Consider the following 20741-nt stretch of genomic DNA (forward strand, 5'->3'; position numbering starts at 1 on the left):
CCTAATTTATTTTTGCAAATCACATACGTACGTGGCGAATAAAGAGATCTAAATCTTTAATTTTGTATGGTTTAAACATTTTCATTACAACAAGAAAAAGACTGGTTATAATGTTAATTAATAAAATAACTTATTTTATAAAAAATTAAACAGGTTCCTTAAAATAAAATTCTGAAACTTTCTCGTACTTTTTCTGTAGTAATTACGCATTTTTTTTTTTTTGAAATAATCGATTCTCTATTTATTGCTAGGTATTCAATTTCGAAATTAATTTTATGAAATGATAGGATATTATTTCTTTTGCTGAATTGAATATGGTATTAACATAAAGTAACATTAAATAGCCCTCTAATGAAGTGTCTTTTTTATCAATTTCAGTAGTAGTATTTCGGAAGTAACTGACCTTGTGCTATTGATTTCTTAACACCGACCTACAACGCCTTTATTTACCTAATCATTAAGTCACCAGCTGTATGTATTCTACATTTTGGTAAATTTTTTTAACATATAATAAGGAAAAGTTCCTGCATAGAAAATTGAAAACTTTAGTGCCTCTTTGTGAATTAGTCAACCCAAAATCAGTCAACAAATTATAACTACCTAATTCGTAATGGAATGGATTTTTGTGCAAGGTCATTTGAAATAAGATTCGCGTTGTATTTTATGCTTGTACATGTACCAAATACCATTACCATTATATAATGCGCTATACCACGTTTGTATTTGCATATATTATTAGCTGGGACTACAATTCATTCATTAGACTGCGCTAATCAATACTGTTTCCGACAGGTTTACCATATACCTTATCTACATTTTATAAAAATAATAAACGTAAATTGAACTTATAATATGCATATAGCATCGCCTTTGTTCCAAATATTATGGTACAATTACAGAGAATTGCAGAGAACATTTACAAAAAAATTAATTAATATATAAAGTATTTTTTGGCAGATAACTATTTAAAAATATACGTATTACATGTGAAATTTATGAGCACGTTGTTTTTTCAGCCCACTGATTCTCAATTTCAAGCGATTTTATTGATTTGTGTAGTATTCGCGATATATCAAGCCGCCAATACATCCGCATGTTTGCAAAATATCAGCGGTGCACGTGAATACGTCTCCTACCTTTGCTGTGTATTTATATGACTATATTATTATTGTTGGTGCTTGGCAAAAGTTAGGGAACCAAAAATACTTTTGAAAACACACAAAAACTGGTACATTACTCACAGGAGAGACCGTGAAACGGCGGGTAACATCTTTCTGTTTTTCAGTCCACTTTAAAAACACTGCTACAGTAATCGGTTATATTTAACGTAGCTAATTGGTGAAGAATATATGCTACAATTAATTGTAAGAGACTCGGTCAATGTCTGGACATCAGGTATTTCGCTGTTGTGTGAACCTTCCGCGACCCTTTACCGACGAACCAACGCGCGCTGAACTTTTGTGTCTCGTTTTTGATGGTGTTAGAACGAGACTTGTTCCAACTAACAGACGCACAGGCGCGACTGTACACTCTGATGCCTGTACGACCACTTTTTAAATAAATAATTACACGGGAATCTACGTAACTGACAGACAGCTGACTTTGACAATTGCATTCAAGCTTACAAAGGCGGCTTTTTATAGATAAAGGCAGAGTGCATCGGTCACAAAACGAATAATCCTAATAATAATAACAGTAGTGATGATATAATAACGTGCAGTATTTATTTTTAGTTGCGAAAGCTCTTTTATACTATTCTAATCGCGTAGAAAACGATATTACAAATTGTACAGTAAAAATGAGCGCACTTTTCGTTTATTTATTAATATTGTCTATTTCTTGTAATTTTACATCTGTAAGTTATTTATCTTGTTGATTTACAACAGCTTGATCGTTAACAAACGGATAATCAGTTTTTGTTTACGAATAATAAACTAAAATTGATCATTAGTTGCATTACTTTGTGCGCGATTTTGAATAGTAGATTTTCGCGGGCGCGTCTTTTAACAATTAAAATCCATGATGGCCGCCTAGTACTCCTTAAACTTCTGCAACCTCTAACGTACATATAAAAGTTTTCGAACACTGCAGTAGAATTGGTTGCCTAACCTACCTACATAAAATTTAAAAAATTAATTAACATTTTAAATTTATTTTAATCGCAGAATTGCAATGGAATTTATCAATATTAATAATTCTTTATGGCGTTTTCAAGGCAATTCACTCATGCATTACCTCAATAAAAAACAAAAACAACTATTAAGCAGGTTTCTTTATTAAGATTTAAATTTATATAAATGGTAACAAGGGGAAAAAACAAAGTTTTCGTGCGTGTAGAAACTTTGCCAAGTTAATATATTAATTTTAGTATCGCTTATATGTATACTACGTATTTAATTAATGCGACTAGAAGATACATGTGTAAAAAACTTAGGTCTCTAGTACAGCAAAAATATGAAACCGTGATGCTTACATTTATAATCTACCCAACACTGAAAATTATACAATTGTCGCCTTTTTAATTAACAAAGATCAATTTATTTTGAAAGGTTTCTACTTCTGCTACATCGTAAAGTAAGCGACAGCCTCGCAATATTTGCACCAGTGTGCCTATCTTTACAAGCAAAGTCGCAAGAATCAGCTAGTTACTAAATAATTTAGTTTAACTACAAGAAGGTGAACTGGTAAATCATTTAAAACACTGCAATTATTTATAAACATTCCAAAGAAGTATCAGGAGTTGAATTACAAAATTAATGACCAATAAAATGTTACTACAGGGGCTTCGATGTGCCAATTAAGACAATTTTCGAAAAAAATATCGTGCAACAGTTTACCTTAACATCACATTATTTACAATTCATTCAAATTAAATGGTAAATAATTCATTAATTTAACAGGAAAGTGCATACATCTCAAGATTAGTTTGATAGCCTTGACATTTGCACTTAAAAATGTTATAAACATTTACTTATAATCGTCAGATAATGAAAAAAATAAACGAGTTTTGCTTTTTCAGTTAATTAAAACTTAAAGTAAATAAATAGGAAAGTTTAACTACAACTTTTTACTTGTTTTGTTACAAAATAAAAATCATAACAATTGTTGTTTTGTAACAAAATAATAAAACATTTTAGAAAAGAAAAAGTTGTTTTCTATTTAATATCTACTATAAGTTAATGATAAATNGAAAATCTACATAAAAGTGAATATCATGTTCAAATACAATTAAAAAAAGAATTAATGTGTCAGATTTGTGTTATTACAAATCAAATAATGGAGACTTTAATTAACTTAAAGATAATTTAATGATAATAATAAACATTAACAACACGGAGCTTTGGCAGGTTCAGCTTCCACTAAATTAAAATCTAGCCCATTAGGTCTTGTAAATCCAGTCTTTATCCCATCCCACCCATCCTGGATTTTATATTCACCTGTCTGTATTCTATTGTAAACTTCTTGGGTAACAGAACGGAAAGCTTCTTCTACATTTATGCCATTCTTTGCTGATGTTTCCACATGAACTGTATCATATTGGTCTGCAAAACTTTTTGCTTCCTCTTTAGATACTTCTCTTCTTCCTCCATTATTTACAAGGTCCAATTTACAGCCAACAAGAGCAAACACTGGTCTATGAGGCTCTATATGTCTTTTTGCTTCAGACATCCATACTGGAATATGTTCAAAACTGGCTCGGTTGCAAATGTCATAAATTAGTAAAGCACCCACTGAGTTTCTATAGTAGGACTTGGTTATTGAGCGAAATCTTTCTTGTCCTAACAGCAAACAAGCAATTAAAACCACTGTATTGAATTTATATTTTTAACAAAGGTATATACCTGCAGTGTCCCAAAGTTGAAGTTTTATTCTGGTTCCATCTCCAACTTCAATAAGTCTGGCGAAAAAGTCAACACCGACTGTTGGGTCTGAAACCTAAAATAATTGTAAAATTAAGCTTAATTTAAGATAAAACATTAAATAGTAGGACCTCTGCAAACTTCCCATCGGTAAAATATTTCAGTAGGGAACTTTTTCCTACTGTACTGTCACCAATTAAAATTAGACGGAATTGGTAATCAAATATTGGTTCAACCATTGATTGTTTTAAATCAGTTTTTTATTCCATTACTTCCTAAAATATACTTATCATTAAAAAGTAAACAGACAGCTTGTTTACTTATTGTTATTGACAGTACAACGTACAGGGTCAAATCAGTTACTCATTTCAGATACGTTCATTCTTCTATATATAAAAACTTAACTGAACTGAATAGTAAATATTAAACATAACCTTTGTTTTTCAGGGAGTTGTATTTGGAAATAATTATATCATAATTTGGTTTTAAACATGATTTTAAACATTAATACATATTAAAGAAAAATGGTTGAGGAAGGTGAGAAGAATTTGATTCATATGACTGAAGAAAAAATAGAGTTTGGAGAGAAACTTTTACAGTCTCTTGTAGGCCTAAGACATTTTGATGGTATTTTAAAGGTAGATCGCAAAATAAGACAGGAATTGAAGTTTTTAAGAAAGGTTTGGAACATCTTTAATATCTTAGGAACCCAACTAATGAACCCTTTAATTTTTTAGATAAGCAATAGTGGCTTATTAAAGAAAGAACATCTTCAGTGCTCCAACTTGACTCATTTTAGTGCCTTAATAAATACATTATCAAATGTAGATAATTGTTTGGCTGTTAACAAAGTTTTTAACTTGAATGATAGAAAGATTACCATTGATATTATATGTGATGGAGGTTTAACATGGGTAAAGGTAGTGGCACGAAATCCAAAATCTATAAAACAAATTTGTTTAGGAGATGGAAGTTATGGGGTTAGAAGTGTCTTAGATCAAGCCTATGACTACCTAGAGTGTGCCCAGATATATCCATGTCTATTTCAAACCCCTAAGGTTGGTTATAAAAGAGATAAGTTTTGTTTATTTTTATATAGGGGTAATTCTGCAATTAGTAAACCAATTCTGAAAAGGATTTGACTAATAGAAAGCTACACTGTCCCTAAGTAAGATAGGCTATATTTGATTTTATTAAAAATAACTTCAGTTTGAAATTTGAATATTTGTAAATCAAATGTATGGTGAAGCTTGCACAGGTCACTAATTTCTTATACACTCAATATAATTTTTAGATAATATTTATATTCGCAAATGGCATATATGAAGATTTAGCAAAGCATTTGGAGTCAATTGGTATAATAGTAAAAGGTGAGAGGCTTGTTGATGAGGATTTTACAGAATATGAAGATATACAACAGGTACAACTGTCTACAAAAGATATATCAGAAATAAAAAAGGTTAATTTAGATGTTTCTGCTATGCTGGCTTATGTAAGCTCTGTTACTAATGGTAGTTGCCTAAAATACAAACTTCAAACACAAGTTCTGGCTCAGCAAGCCGAATGGGAGGCTAAGAGGCCTGTCAAACCTGTTTTAGATGCCTTTTTTAAAGGTATTCTTTTATTTAAATGTATTTCCATTGCCTTCAACCAATCTTATTTTTATATCTTTTAGATAAGACTCTTTACTGTTGTGAAACAGCCAGAAATAGTTTCCTGGAAATTTTGAATACTGTTGGAGGTCCAAATGAAATACAAAGAGGTGAAGAGCTCTTGAAAAGAATAAACGTTCTTCCTGACAATGCTACCTCATCAGATACATTAGATAAAAGTCCAGTTAATGCTATATTTAATAATGTTCAGTTATTGCCAAATAGACAGCTAAAAGTTGGTGGGAAAATAAAGGAGAGATCCTTTATTATTTTCACATTTGGAGATAGGATTCAAGCAGTTACTGTGACTGCTAATGATGGATTTGTTAGAGCTGCAAAACAACAAGTAATAAGTCCTTAACATTATCTTACTTTTTACTAGAATTGCTTTGTCTCTTTACTTTACAGGGCATTAATTTCGTTGTCTTTGTCCATGAATCCAGAGCATTAACAGAACAAAAAGAATTCAAAGCTGAAAAGATATAAGAAATTTTTATCTACCATTTGTGATTATTCAAGAAATTTAAATTTAAACTACTTGAAATGCTAAGCAAAGTCTTTTTTATGGATTAAAATATATTGTAAAATATAGAAGTTATTTTTATTAGGAGTAACTATTTGTTTATTATCTATAAACAAGGATTTTCGTTTAATAAAACAGTAAAACCTATATAAAAACATTTAAAAGCCTAAAATCCGTTTTCATACCTAAGGTGAGACTTATTTCTAATATTGAGGAAGATATTTCGGGTTTAGAAAAGCGTTTTTTTGGTTTCTTGTAGTATTTTAATTAAAAATACTTATACTGTTGGACCTNAATAAAAATCTTTATTTCTATAGCTATTAATGGTGTTGAGTTATTGAGTGAAAAATAAAAATTTATTACTTCTTTTGAACACACATGCATAAAAGTAAGTTTTGTACAAGTTAATTATAAATTATCTAAAAGAAATATTCATTTATTTATAAGTAAATACTTGGAAGCTTCTAAAGTATCTATAATACGCTGAGCAATGTAGTTAAATCGAATATAGTAGTTGAAAATAAGTCCTTAAAAAACAACTTAGACTCTTTATAAAATATTCAGGTATTTTAAAAAGGAATTAATTACGAATTTTGAAAATAATTAAGAGTTTTGTAATTGAATTTTTAAATACAATAAATCCCGCATATTTTATTTAATGTCCTAACGAGTAGATGTCGCGAGGTGTCTTCCATTTTAGTAGGAGTTACATTTATTTGCCACTAGATCTCGCCACGATTCAAAATCTTTATTTATTTTTCAAAATTCTTTTTGGAGATAAGAGACCGATAAATTACTTATCGCATTTTAAGAAAAGCGTGTGTAGATAATTGAAATTTGAGATTTTTATTTCTTTTTGAGTTTCAATTTAAATTTCCAAAACAATAATTGAAAAAAATTAATTGCTAATATTAGAATGGTTTCGTTTTTCAATAAATAAATAAATTTAGTAGATCTTAATGTCTGTACAAACAAATTTTACATATACTTTATTGTTCACTGATATATGGAAAGATAAAGCTTATGAACGAAAAGCTTTTTACTAAAGCTTTCTTTACGTGATTATATATCATACATACATTAAATTTTACTTATCTGTTTGCATTAATCAAAAGTAGATTAACAAAGGAGTTATTGTTTACCTGCTGTTAATGATTTGAGGGAATCATATAAATAGTAAAAGTTTAGACAGAAAACACATAAATTTTTAATAAATAGTTAGTGAAATGGCTGGTGATTCAAATAAAAAGGAAAAACCTTTGAAAATTACTGATTTTTCATCTGATTATACTACCGTACATGGTGTAAATCATATTTTTAATTTCAAAACTCTTCTAATTGAAAGGTGAGGTAATATTGAAATTTTAAACGAAACTTCGCAAAATAAAATATTTGTGCTAATAACACAATTAATTCTTTATTGATTAGATGACTCATGTATTTATCAGTACCTTTCAAATTCGTAAAACTCAAGAAACAAGTCAAATTGATTTAAACCTAATTAGAAAATTTTATTTCTTATCAGAACGTCTTCTTTGTTAAAAGATCTTAATTTTTGCATTTTGTTTGCGTGAAATTGGTGTAACACTTTCAATACGAATTGTTTGCTCTTTTTTTATGGTAAATGTTGTTTAAACTATATACGATTCTAGCATTCCAAGATAAAAATAATCCTGACCTTTCTCAAAATCAATCGCTTGACTCGGCCAGTACTGGATAGAACATGACAAAACAACTTTTTATGTATCTGTTTTCTCGATTATAAACGTATTTTGCAGTTAAAATAAGCGTTTAGAAATAAAAATTCCTTATCCTTATACTTTGGTATGGGACAGCATTGAAGTTCATGAATTTGTAAAATATTTTTACATTTGAATCTTTAAACCGTTAAAATATGTATATTATTGACATTAAATTAGTTAGCGAATTTGAATAAAATTAATTTAACAATATATGTATGTGTAAAATGTTCATATTTATTTTTTTAGCCGCAATCGGTGGTACCGGGGGTTTGTTTTTGGGAGTTAGTTTTGTAACACTAGTAGAAATAGTATTTATAATTTCGAAAATTTTCATGTATGTGATTTATAAAATTCGAAACTGATTAATATATTTTTAANTCGCTTTCTATACGCCAAAAGATAAATCTCATACATTAGAATAAATAAATAATTCAATATGTCGAAAATTTTTGATTTTTAAAAGTTTTTGAATTGTTACGAAAATAATGTTCAAAGTTCACTCGTTCTACCAGAATTTATAAAATTAAAACAGAAAATATTTCAGAAAATTCAGATTAATATTTGCCAACATTTTTTGCAGTTTCTAATTATGTAGTAAACTGTAGGGTACTTTGAAGAAAATATCTTTAAATTGTAGGGTTTGTTGGGTTCTAGCTGTTAGCTTTTGTTTTTACGGATTGTGCGTAATTGGATTATCGAATATACGAAGATTTCGTGAAAATCCAACGGTCATTTCGATAGAAAAAGATTACAGAAATTGGCACAACCCCTTTCCAGCAATGACTGGTTGTTTTGTAGATAAACTTGACGAAGAATTAGCAGAGAGTGTTATACAGGAGTAAGTAAATTTCTGGATTTAAAAATTTATATAACTCACTTTAATTTATATCCCTTTAATCTTCAACACAGAAAGGGTAAATTGATGTTTGATTGTTGTATTTTATTACACATTTAACTGACTGTTAATATTTTATCGTTTCAACTTAACTTTTTCAATGTTTGTTTGGTTTACTTTGCTTCTTTTTCTTATTGCGTCAAGGGTTCTTTCTAAAGCCTTAAAATGTAAATAATTTTTAAGAATATGGAATATTACTTATTCTTCGCCAAAATATGAATACTACTGGAAGTTCCTTGAGAGTGTAGCAAATCTTAATTATTATACTTTAAAAAGTTTAGAATCATTTGAAAATGATACTGAGTTGAATGATATAGATGTGTTGGATATTGCTTTAAGGGTAAGTTACTAAATGACAATTGAATTTATTGATAGTAGTACAAGATTAGCATCTATGTATCTTTAAAAATTGCGTTTATCGTAAAGGAAAATTAATAAGATGTTTACCCTTTTTGATTGCTTATAATTATTATATGTATATGTATTTTTGTAGTTATGTGGGTTGTTTTAAATTGTGTAATAATTTTATTAGATAGTATTTTCTAGATTCATCCTGAATTTCATGGGAAATTCGCTACATCGCATTCTAGAAAAGCTACGTGGAAATTGACCATGTCTGAATTAGGTCTTTGTGCCACAATAAATTCTAAATTTGAAAACTTTCTACAGTAAGATTTTTCCCCATTTTTTGTTTGCTTTTTATTTAGACTATTACATTATAAATTCGAAATTTTTAAGTTGATTTGATGATTATCTTTTATTTATGCAACTATAGGGTTCCTCATTCAGAAAATAATGAAAACAAGGAAGACTTATTTACTTGTCATATATTGAACGGTCTCTGTTATGCTCGGTTTGATTCTGACCCTTCTAGACCAATACAAGTAAGTTATTACAATCAGAAAATCTATTAAATTATCATTAAAAGTTAAAGAAAAGATTAGAATATAGCACCATTTATTTTATTCTTCAATTTCCCTTAATATTTATTCAATGGGCGAATCAATGCCATCCAGGAGTTAAAAGTTTTTACTTTTCAAAAACAGCAGTCAAAGTTGACCTTCCATCTGCTATAGATCTTATTAATAAAAGAAAAAAGAAAAATCTACTGAGGGCTTCGAACTTAAAGTTGTTTTTTCTTACACCATGGAGAAGTTCTAAGTAATGTTTCAATTCTGTATTCTTTAATCAAAAGGGACATTTAAAACTCTTCTATTTTAAGTTAAATAATATGTAATGGAGTTAAGACAAAAGAGAATCCCTTACAATATTGTTGCAAACAAAATGTGCAAGCTGCAAGCTGCTTTTCTCGTAAAGAAATGAAGAATCGATAGCTAGTCTGGCGAAAGTTATTACAAAGAGCTCGAGCTTGAACTTACGCCCTTATAGACTACATTTAGACAATTTCAGGGATATTTACTGCTTAAAACAGTTAAATTGTAAACTTTACATATTTTCAAAAGTATTCATTACTGATGACGACAATAGTCTGTTTTCAAAAATATAAATTCATTCTACCTTTTTGTGCAAAAACCAAAAGCTTTATTATGTATAAAAATAAGATAGGAAGGAAGGAAATCAATTAGAAACTTATGACAAGGAATTAAACAAAGGGATGATAATATTCTAACAATTGTACAGAGTTACGTACCAGTAACACCCTCATCGATATCCAGGAATTTCCAATAAACAACTTTCTGAAACTGTTATGCGATAGACTATAATTAGAGGTAAACGTTTAATAAGGAATTCCACATAGTTAACATTTTTGATATCTATCGATACAATTTCTGGACTTCCCGGAAGTTCTGTATTTATTTATAAAAACGTTTGGTTAAATTTCAATTAATTAAAATTCTTTAGTTGCGATCTTGTGTTATTGCAGTATTTTGCCCATTCATATTTGGATATTCCTCACATTAGCATGGATCCTCCTATTTTATTAGACGAAAGTGGAGAGATAGAAATTAATTACAGAATGCAAGAAACTACTGCTGATTCGGCAACAAGAAGTTTCACCCCGACTCAAAGAGGTTGCCGCTTTGATGATGAACCGCCGGATAAGATAATGCCAGCATACAGTGCCAGCTTCTGCTATGTGCACTGTAGATACAAAAAGGCTTTGGAACATTGCAAGTGCAAACCCCTTTTCTACCATTACATGAACGGTACACGACCCTTCAGTTTAAAGTACAGTAGAATCCGCTTATAATGACATCGAAAGGAAATGACAAACACGTCACACTAAGCGGGCGTCGTACAAAGCATACCCTTAGAAAACAAACAACTTTCTATTTTGGTTAGTTATTTAGTTTAATAGAGAGAAAAACTACAGATTGTATATAATTATTAACAGAAAAAGAAAAAGAACGATGAATTGTAATATCAATATACATAAGAAGGGTCAGAAAAATGAGCGAAATGTTATTATTATTAATCATTTGGGTCACTATAGCCGGATATGATTTCTTGAAAATCAGTCGTAATAAACGAGATGTCATTTTAAACGGAGTCATTATATCCAAACTTTCCTATAGAGAATTTAATATGAACACCAAACTTAACACTGCAATTACTTCATATTAAGCGGTTGGTCAATATAGGCGGAGTCATAATAAACGAATTCCACTGTAGAAGCAGATTATGTACTCCATATTAAAATTATCTCTCATTCTTTGTAGAAGGGAAAGAGTGTGATATTAAGGGTTTAATATGTTTATCAAAGTTAGATTTTTGGAAAAAGCCACCAACTGCTATTGGCTGTCAGTGTCCCCAGGCTTGCGATATAGTTGCATATATTCCTCAAGTTCCAAAGAAAACCGTCTGGTAATTTTTATACTTTAGATTTTTTTCATCTTTTATTTGGAGAACTTCAACAATCCTTTCGATTAGGGTGCAGTTTTAAATAAGAAAGGACTATTGCTTACAGGAAAACGGGCTACTTTGATCAAAGAATCACATTCAGATGGGGACTTATCTTTCCCACTACAAAATATCGTCGAGAAGTCATTTTTGGTATTGATAAACTTGTAGGTAATTATTTTAAAATATTATTTAAAATTTGCATTCTTAATTTAACAATATATGTATGTGTAAAATGTTCATATTTATTTTTTTAGCCGCAATCGGTGGTACCGGGGGTTTGTTTTTGGGAGTTAGTTTTGTAACACTAGTAGAAATAGTATTTATAATTTCGAAAATTTTCATGTATGTGATTTATAAAATTCGAAACTGATTAATATATTTTTAAAAAACAATTCATCATTATCGTTTCTATCATTAAACTAGAATATTCCTTTGCCAATTGTAATCTAATCTAGGTCTTCGTCTTCCCCTCTTTACTTCTGCTTTTGCTTCTAATATATTTCCTCATGTCTCAGAAGGCGTTCCTCCATCCGATAGTTTTGTTTTTCTTCTTTGAATTCCATACTCTCTCTCTCTCTCACTCTATCTCCCCATATCCTTCCTGCACCTCATTTCAATTGTTTATAACTTCTACGCTTTGCACCCATGTAGACTCCTGCTCCAAACGTACACTTTTTCGAATTCTCAAAATTAATCGTTTTATTTGAAATTGACCCGAACTCATGCCATTCCTTGTTCTGTGTCTTGACCAGTTTTTCAATTTTGTTGTTCTACTAACTAATGTTTGTTCTGTCGAAACAAAAACGAAGTAAATATATAAACATTGTAGAAGGCACGAGAGAGAAAAAAAATACTTTGAAACTTTCTCCTACTGCTGTCATAAACATTTCCACATAATAAATGTGTTGGACGTATATACTGGACTCGTTTTATTCTTCCAGTGGTGTTTTCTTTTTATATATATGAGTTATTATATCAGATCTACCCATTTGTCATACACGCCGTAATACAATTGTTGGTCAGTCCCTTTCCGAAAATGAATGAGATTACGGTTTGCCCCCCGGTATTGTTAATGCAAAGAAAAATTTATTATTCAAAGGGATATCTTACAATAACTTTTGGAAAACGGATCTTGTGGAATCACAACTCACAACTGCGACCGAAAAAATTGTAAAAAAACTTTTTGGGAGTAGTCCCCTTGTAAATTCATAATGATTCTAAGAAGTTGATTCCTTAATTTGTCTTAAAATGTTTATGTTTAATTTATATCAACTGTACCCTTACGTTTCCTTATTCTTCTTCTGAATTCCTTTTACCTGAGTCTGCTAGTCATTGTAATGCTAATTCATCCTCGAAGGAGTCCTTTTTTTCACGAGGCGCCGTTTCCTATGTATGAGAGAAAATCGTTATTTCCAGGATTATTGTTAAATATTTCACAGAGGCCGTGTAGAAGCGCTGAATTCGGTAATTTTGGTATGAATATTATATCAAGGTTTTACGATCTAGAGGGCAGACATCAACCGTCAATTTTGAATTCAGCTGAAATGAAGAACGAATTGGGTGTTGAAATTTACGGTTGCGTCCTACGTTCCTTGTTCTCTTTTTTTTTCCGTGAATATTTAGACGGAGAAGGCGTGACTGGGACTGATTAGTTAGTCAATTTAATGTAAAATTTGAGAAAGGAAGTTTCAATCAATCGCTCTCTTGATGAAAATATCAACGGCTTTGTCGCATAAGGTCACACAAAGAAAAGCGCCCGCTTCAAGAATTTCTTTATAAGAAAAAGGTTTGTTAGTTGCTTGCAATTTGTACTTAGAGGGCATATAAGAGAATACCTCTGAGCAAGGCGCATCCGTTACTATTAGACATTGATAATAATAATCGATTAATTAGTTAGATCACATAAAAAGGGCTGTTCTCATGCATCTATATCAGTATTGTATGGTTATTGATTTATTTAATGAAAATTAGTTTATTAAACAAAACATTACGTTGTTCATTCATTTTTTTTCTGGCAATTTTTATACCTTTTAAAGCAAATTGTAGCAAGAATAAATGTCAGAGTTCGGAAGACAATTGAACATTTTATTTTAAATTGTCGTAGACTTCAATATTGACATTCTAATTCTGAAGCACCCGACCTTTGAAGAACCAGCAGGAATNCGAAAAATTCTGGTAGACAATGTCAAAAATGAAGAAGTTTTAGACAAAAAATAGGAGAACAGAGGTCTCCATGGAAGTCAAGGCAGAGACATATTTGATTTTTTTTCTGGCAATTTTTATACCTTTTAAAGCAAATTGTAGCAAGAATAAATGTCAGAGTTCGGAAGACAATTGAACATTTTATTTTAAATTGTCGTAGACTTCAATATTGACATTCTAATTCTGAAGCACCCGACCTTTGAAGAACCAGCAGGAATAATAATGAAATTAGCCATTCGCATATTTAATATAACACAAATACAAGTAGCAAAATTGAATTTAAAATGAAATTGACTACCCAAAACTTATTATTCGTCTTCTCAGTTTGAGGAATTCAACTGTTACCACTTCAACTATTATTATATCTAGTAGTAGAGATATAATTCCCGTATTTTATTACCTGTGAAGATAAAATTAGTGCATCGATTAATATTATAGTTGGGGTGGGTTTATAAATAATACGTTACAAATAAATAGTATACGTAATTGATGCATGTAGATGAATCCTTGTTCTTTATTGTGCTCCTTCAGTGATAAAGTGGTAAGTTGGAAAAAAGTTCTGGAGTCAGGACATAATTCTTCTCTCATTGATGATCGCCAGTTAGAAATAACTTTCTTCGGTCGTTCTTTTATCGTTTGTCAACGGTCTGAGAATACAAAAGGACGTGAAATCATCGGCTATAAGGATTCCTGTATGGCAGCAGCAGTGGCGGGAGAATCAAGATTACGGAATATCCGACAGTAGTATTGGCTCGGAGGTCTTTGACATGTTTGTTTGTTGATCTCGAATCCGAAAACTTTGGGTATGTTGGCCGCTGTGTGCTGCCTGATCAGCAGAAAGACCGGAAACTTACTGTCCACTTCCTCAACCTTATACATATATTTGCTACACATCGAAAACTGTTTGCTAAGCAATCCAATAATACATATTTACTTATCGTTACAGATACTTAAATGTGTATATAGATTATATGTGCGTACAATACAGGGCATTTATAGATGTAATTAATTAATATCGAATTAACGATAAAACTTGAGCTTCTAAGTACCTATACAGGATATTTGTGAAATAAATAGCAAGTTTTGGAGAATTTTAACCAAATGTAATAGGAAATCGCAAAAATTCTTTTTGGAGATAAGAGACCGATAAATTACTTATCGCATTTTAAGAAAAGCGTGTGTAGATAATTGAAATTTGAGATTTTTATTTCTTTTTGAGTTTCAATTTAAATTTCCAAAACAATAATTGAAAAAAATTAATTGCTAATATTAGAATGGTTTCGTTTTTCNTCAGATCAACATTTTGTATTTTTCTTTTTAAATTTTTAACCAGATGAACGTAACACTTGTATACTCTGAGATGTTTGTGTAAATAAGGTAGCAGTTGCAGATAAGAAATGACGATATTGTGAAAAGGATAATCACCTATAAATAATATAAGACTTAAAGATATGATTTATTTATCGATAAAGGGATGAAAGCTCCGGTAGATTCGGTAACGGGCATCAAATAATAATAGGATTCCACCGAATTTACATTTTTTACTTGTCAAATACAAAATCAAAACTTTGAGGAAAATTCTGGTGCTTATCCTTGAAAAATTGAAAATGTTAATACATTATTAGGTACTTAATTTGAACAACAAGGTTTGCTTAAATATAATGCAAACAAAATGGTAGCTAGAAACTAATTAAGGTACTGTATTAAAAAGAGGATTTTTCATAGATATCCTTTGAGTCTATTAATAAGGATAAGAGAAAAGCTCTCTCTCTTTGTCTCTCCCTAAATATGTTCCATTTTTATCATGTGACAGATTGTGTCGTTTAAATGGAAAACTTTCTTTTGTTTTATTTTCAGCCGTATCCAGACTTTTCGGCTTTCAGTTTCCAACAAGACCTTTAAGGCTACATTTACTACCCTAATAGTGAGCTTACGGTTCATCAGTTTATCATTCTCTTTGAAAATAGGCCCGTACTTGTTATTATTTAAACGTCGAGTTTTCAGCGTGTATGTTTCAATTTTCTTAATGGAAGTCGCTTCGTTGAGAAGTGCTTGAGGCAACCAGTCGGTCGTTTTATTCTGAAACAGCGTTTCCCATTGGTATTCCTTGGGGTGCGATGCGAATGTTTGGCAACTGTAAAGCAAACGGTGGTGTTCTTTCCTCGCATAGTCATTTTCATTCCCCCAGTGCCTGATGCGTAGGCAGACACAGCAGGAATGCCAACCTACTAAATGGGTAGTCAGAATTTATCTTTTTCTTTTTCTCAATCAGAAATAGTCAGTCTCGTTTTACCTCAACAATATGAGAGAGAATGTGTGTGTGTTGTACTAAAACAAAATGTTCCTGTCGTGGACCATAAATGTTTTCAAAAAAGGATGCGACCCTTTTAGCCGAGAGGACATACATATCTCTTATAAATATATACGATATCAAAAAATGGGTCAAGGAGTGCTGGATTAGTCCTGTTGTAGAGGCATTTAAGTAATGAATACTTTGGGACCCTAATCAATTTCCAAATAATCTTCAAACATTTACTTAATTTGCAATCATATCAACACACTTAGAAATTAGAGGAAAAGTAATAAAAAATCCTAAAAAGAATGTTTTCCTTTTTAATTTTCTAGATTATAATAGATCAATCAATTTCCATATTAAATTTGCAATTTTCTTGAAATATGGGATTGATATCACCTTGCAAATACTATACTAGACCTCACTTTCCCACAGGATGCAGACGTGGAACTATTTGAGTCAATCTCGCTTTCTATACGCCAAAAGATAAATCTCATACATTAGTGCCAATTAGTTCGTGAGTTCCAGGTGATTCATCTGCATCAGTCTCGGTTTGACCCAAAGGTGTCTCGTCAACGTTATTAGTGTCCGCTTGCGTACAAGATATAGAAGACTATTCATCTGCGTCAATATTGTTTCGTGTGCGCATCAGTATCGGTTTGTGGGTACTTGCAAATGCGCCTCGTGTATGTTATTAGTATCGGTTTACATACAAGTTAAAGAAGATAATTCATCATCCCTCTCGAAGATGACTTTCACACATTAATATTGATTTGTGCGTGTCCGAAGGTGACTCTGATACATTAGTGTTGACTTGTGTGCGTTTGAAAGTGACTCATGTGCGTAAGTGCTGATTTGTGCGTGCTCTAAGATGACTCTGATACATTAGTGTTTTTTTGTGCGCGTTTGAAGATGACTCATATACATTAGTGTTGATTTGCGTGCATTCGAAGATGATTCGTCTACGTTTTGTCTTAAAAAGATATCGTCTTCCATTTGAAGTTCAATTTAGACCACTGGCCCTGTCCACATCTAGTATGCAGGTAACTCAGATTGCATTTTGCATATATGCACATTAGAAGGTGTATTATATGTGTGTATATATGTAAAAAGAAGTGTGCATATACGACTTATACTCCGTTTCGGAATGAAATGTAAATTATAATTTGAAACTTTATAACATATTCCATGAGAAAGCTCCAGTTTTCTCGGTTTTGTTGATTTTTCCTCTGTATGAATGGCAACTGCGACAGCAACTTTCTGTTAAATGCAAATCTTCCATAAACATTTGGCGAAATATTTGAAAACGCAGTTGCAACAACATGGAACGATAGGCTGACAATGAAATTGAAACTGTATCAATCCATTTTTGTAAAACCAAATGCAAAATGTACGTTTAAAATGAACAAAAATCATCAAAAACTTACTACCTATGCTTCTCTTTATGATTTCAATAAACGAAAAGATAGATAAAATCGAGCTCGATCGTTTTACATGGACATGTTCAACGTCCTTTTAAACAGCATTTATAAAAATCAGTTCACCAGTCGAAAAAGTTTCCTAAAAAGTCATCTCGGAAGTTGAAAATAACTTTGAACTAAAGTGCTCGTCTAGTTTTTACAGCGTCGTTCGCGTGATTTAATGGACTTTCCCGGCGAAAGAGTGGAATCAACTTCTGGGGAAGTTTAAAATCCTCGCTGAAACGATGTCATACTGAACTTGAAATCTAAAAATTCTCGGCAAAAATAATAACAAACCCACCTACAAAAATCTAATAATATTCTACTTTTAGAATCGACATCGTCTTAAATGTATTTTCAAAGTTTTCTACTAAAATATTAAATATTGATCAAAAAACATTTCAGAACTCAGTTTGGACTCGCCTACTACTCGCTTTGAAATCATGTCTCCTGTCGCAAAAAGACAGAAGATTGTTAAGGTTTTCGAGACAATAACTGAATACCTATAGGAAAATTCTGGTGCTTATCCTTGAAAAATTGAAAATGTTAATACATTATTAGGTACTTAATTTGAACAACAAGGTTTGCTTAAATATAATGCAAACAAAATGGTAGCTAGAAACTAATTAAGGTACTGTATTAAAAAGAGGATTTTTCATAGATATCCTTTGAGTCTATTAATAAGGATAAGAGAAAAGCTCTCTCTCTTTGTCTCTCCCTAAATATGTTCCATTTTTATCATGTGACAGATTGTGTCGTTTAAATGGAAAACTTTCTTTTGTTTTATTTTCAGCCGTATCCAGACTTTTCGGCTTTCAGTTTCCAACAAGACCTTTAAGGCTACATTTACTACCCTAATAGTGAGCTTACGGTTCATCAGTTTATCATTCTCTTTGAAAATAGGCCCGTACTTGTTATTATTTAAACGTCGAGTTTTCAGCGTGTATGTTTCAATTTTCTTAATGGAAGTCGCTTCGTTGAGAAGTGCTTGAGGCAACCAGTCGGTCGTTTTATTCTGAAACAGCGTTTCCCATTGGTATTCCTTGGGGTGCGATGCGAATGTTTGGCAACTGTAAAGCAAACGGTGGTGTTCTTTCCTCGCATAGTCATTTTCATTCCCCCAGTGCCTGATGCGTAGGCAGACACAGCAGGAATGCCAACCTACTAAATGGGTAGTCAGAATTTATCTTTTTCTTTTTCTCAATCAGAAATAGTCAGTCTCGTTTTACCTCAACAATATGAGAGAGAATGTGTGTGTGTTGTACTAAAACAAAATGTTCCTGTCGTGGACCATAAATGTTTTCAAAAAAGGATGCGACCCTTTTAGCCGAGAGGACATACATATCTCTTATAAATATATACGATATCAAAAAATGGGTCAAGGAGTGCTGGATTAGTCCTGTTGTAGAGGCATTTAAGTAATGAATACTTTGGGACCCTAATCAATTTCCAAATAATCTTCAAACATTTACTTAATTTGCAATCATATCAACACACTTAGAAATTAGAGGAAAAGTAATAAAAAATCCTAAAAAGAATGTTTTCCTTTTTAATTTTCTAGATTATAATAGATCAATCAATTTCCATATTAAATTTGCAATTTTCTTGAAATATGGGATTGATATCACCTTGCAAATACTATACTAGACCTCACTTTCCCACAGGATGCAGACGTGGAACTATTTGAGTCAATCTCGCTTTCTATACGCCAAAAGATAAATCTCATACATTAGTGCCAATTAGTTCGTGAGTTCCAGGTGATTCATCTGCATCAGTCTCGNATATAAAGTTCTTTTCCGGATATAACTGAACTGCTTATTTTATAGCCTGTTCAAAATCTAATAAGCTATTTCGATAAATTGATAGATAGACACCTACTTTGTGTGAAATGGGACAAACGCTGCAATTTTTATATTAAATCAATCAGTTTCTTTAGGACATAATACAACAGTTATTTTTTCAAAAATTGTATTTCTTAGTATGTATCTAATGTTAAACGAGAAGGCGTGATATTAAAAGATAAACTTTCAATAAACAGCAGAATTATTTCCCATAAAAAATACCAATTTCCAGCCTTTAATACCCGATCAATTTCTGATCGTGTTATTCACGCCACGTCAACATTTGTTTATGAACCATTAAAAGTTTATAAACCTACAAAAATTTCGACATATTTTTGAAGAAATGCTTTGACTGCGTTGTAAAACTTTTTACACTTGACATATAAGGGTGTATCTTGTGATAATTTTAAGGAAAATGTAGTTTAGTTTCGGTGTCAATTGCCACATGAAATTTGGTATTCAGGAATTACGGGTACGTATTCCCAGTTGCTCCAAGTTTTCGCCCGAACTTGCGTTTATAAATAGACAATATGTCGAGATACAGTAAATTCCACAGACAGAACCACAAATATACACTATATTATGAATAAAGTAATATCTGTGTATAGTTTTTAAAATTTTTATTAAAATTTACAAAACACCTTCCAGGAAATGTAAATTTCAAGCAACTTTTTTCATTGTATTACTAATTAATGCTCAAAACATTTTCTCCAATATAAAACAACTAATTTTAACCTTCTGTCTAATAATCTGAAGCCCAATTTCGACAAATATTTTTATATGCAAGGACAAATGAAATTCTCGTAGTAGATTTACCTTTACCTACCAATTGACCGAAAAACTTAAAAGCTTTGCTTAACAGCATAAATGAGAGGATAATAAATAAAGTAAATGAAATTATTCAGATTTTGTACATCCGTACGTATATAGGTACAAGTACCTCCTACTTCACCGAAAAGTTTTTTGATCTGTGGAAAGTTGGTTTAGTTCTTCGACGATTTGGTAATTAATATTCTAGAATCTGTTGACGCTCAAAGGGCATTAATGGAAGTAAGGTAGAAGTTTTAATGTCAACAATAATTTTAATGTTAGTCGCTAACAAAATTAATTAAAGTAATGTAACCGGCATTAATTACATTTTACGTCTTGCTTTTGAAATTAGGATGGAAAATATGTCCAATTGGAGGAAAACAACGGGAAATTGTGTCAAGATTTTGACGTGACAACGTCTTATAATTCGATGGACGCACGAAAAAACATGACTCATGCGGCGTTACCTCACTCTGAGGCGTTCCATTTAAGGCTTGAAGTGCAAGCGAGAGCGCGGAACGAGCGACAAAGAGGCACAATCGGCCTCCGCGTTCGGCAGCGTTCGACATCTGTCTCTCTCCTACTTGAGTGAGCGATG

General features: G+C 31.3%; 4 protein-coding genes across 7 annotated transcripts in view; 2 read left to right on the forward strand and 2 right to left on the reverse strand.

Annotated features, from left to right (window-relative positions):
* Positions 1–1616, reverse strand: part of LOC108738647 (NADP-dependent malic enzyme-like) — an 11329-nt gene extending 9713 nt beyond the window's left edge. For all 3 annotated transcript variants that reach the window (XM_025981247.1, XM_018472162.2, XM_018472160.1), the window contains exon 1: positions 1242–1616. In XM_025981247.1, the coding sequence (XP_025837032.1) occupies positions 1242–1270 (29 nt within the window). In that variant the 5' untranslated portion in view covers positions 1271–1616. The remainder of the gene's footprint in view (positions 1–1241) is intronic.
* A 1589-nt stretch (positions 1617–3205) lies between these two features.
* On the reverse strand, positions 3206–4208 carry LOC108738650 (ras-related protein Rab-39B). The gene is made up of 3 exons (XM_018472166.2): positions 3992–4208; positions 3843–3936; positions 3206–3779 (listed from the first exon to the last, which is right to left on the reverse strand). The coding sequence occupies exons 1-3, from the start codon at positions 4097–4099 to the stop codon at positions 3325–3327; spliced, it is 657 nt and encodes a 218-aa protein (XP_018327668.1). The 5' UTR covers positions 4100–4208; the 3' UTR covers positions 3206–3324.
* Positions 4209–4280: 72 nt separating this feature from the next.
* Positions 4281–6130, forward strand: LOC108738649 (UPF0415 protein C7orf25 homolog). 2 transcript variants are annotated; one of them, XM_018472165.2, is made up of 5 exons: positions 4281–4498; positions 4598–4918; positions 5155–5473; positions 5536–5858; positions 5921–6130. In XM_018472165.2, exons 1-5 carry the CDS (start codon positions 4385–4387, stop codon positions 5996–5998), a joined length of 1155 nt encoding a protein of 384 aa, XP_018327667.1. In that variant the 5' UTR covers positions 4281–4384; the 3' UTR covers positions 5999–6130. The 2 variants fall into 2 exon arrangements, with proteins under 2 accessions (XP_018327667.1, XP_018327666.1); XM_018472164.2 differs by having other exon boundaries at positions 4281–4540; positions 5921–6129.
* Positions 6131–7261: 1131 nt separating this feature from the next.
* Positions 7262–20741, forward strand: part of LOC108738621 (sodium channel protein Nach-like) — a 21380-nt gene continuing 7900 nt past the window's right edge. The window contains exons 1-9 of the mRNA XM_018472113.1: positions 7262–7380; positions 8415–8615; positions 8856–9012; positions 9219–9297; positions 9462–9556; positions 10558–10840; positions 11354–11498; positions 11602–11705; positions 11792–11879. Coding sequence (XP_018327615.1) covers positions 7262–7380; positions 8415–8615; positions 8856–9012; positions 9219–9297; positions 9462–9556; positions 10558–10840; positions 11354–11498; positions 11602–11705; positions 11792–11879 — 1271 coding nt within the window. The remainder of the gene's footprint in view (positions 7381–8414; positions 8616–8855; positions 9013–9218; positions 9298–9461; positions 9557–10557; positions 10841–11353; positions 11499–11601; positions 11706–11791; positions 11880–20741) is intronic.

The sequence above is a fragment of the Agrilus planipennis genome, unplaced genomic scaffold (assembly GCF_000699045.2).
Source record: "Agrilus planipennis isolate EAB-ADULT unplaced genomic scaffold, Apla_2.0 scaffold135, whole genome shotgun sequence".
In the NCBI taxonomy this organism is placed as follows: domain Eukaryota; kingdom Metazoa; phylum Arthropoda; class Insecta; order Coleoptera; family Buprestidae; genus Agrilus; species Agrilus planipennis.

Bases quoted from the DNA above. Each gene is read 5' to 3' on its own strand.
- LOC108738650 (XM_018472166.2), bottom strand. From the start codon at position 4,099: ATGGTTGAACCAATATTTGATTACCAATTCCGTCTAATTTTAATTGGT. The intron at 3,937-3,991 runs GTCCTACTATTT...CAATTATTTTAG, and splicing joins CCGATGGGAAGTTTGCAGAG to GTTTCAGACCCAACAGTCGG. The intron at 3,780-3,842 runs GTATATACCTTT...GTTTGCTGTTAG, and splicing joins TCAACTTTGGGACACTGCAG to GACAAGAAAGATTTCGCTCA.
- LOC108738649 (XM_018472164.2), top strand. From the start codon at position 4,385: ATGGTTGAGGAAGGTGAGAAGAATTTGATTCATATGACTGAAGAAAAA. The intron at 4,541-4,597 runs GTTTGGAACATC...TTAATTTTTTAG, and splicing joins AATTGAAGTTTTTAAGAAAG to ATAAGCAATAGTGGCTTATT. The intron at 4,919-5,154 runs GTTGGTTATAAA...TATAATTTTTAG, and splicing joins GTCTATTTCAAACCCCTAAG to ATAATATTTATATTCGCAAA.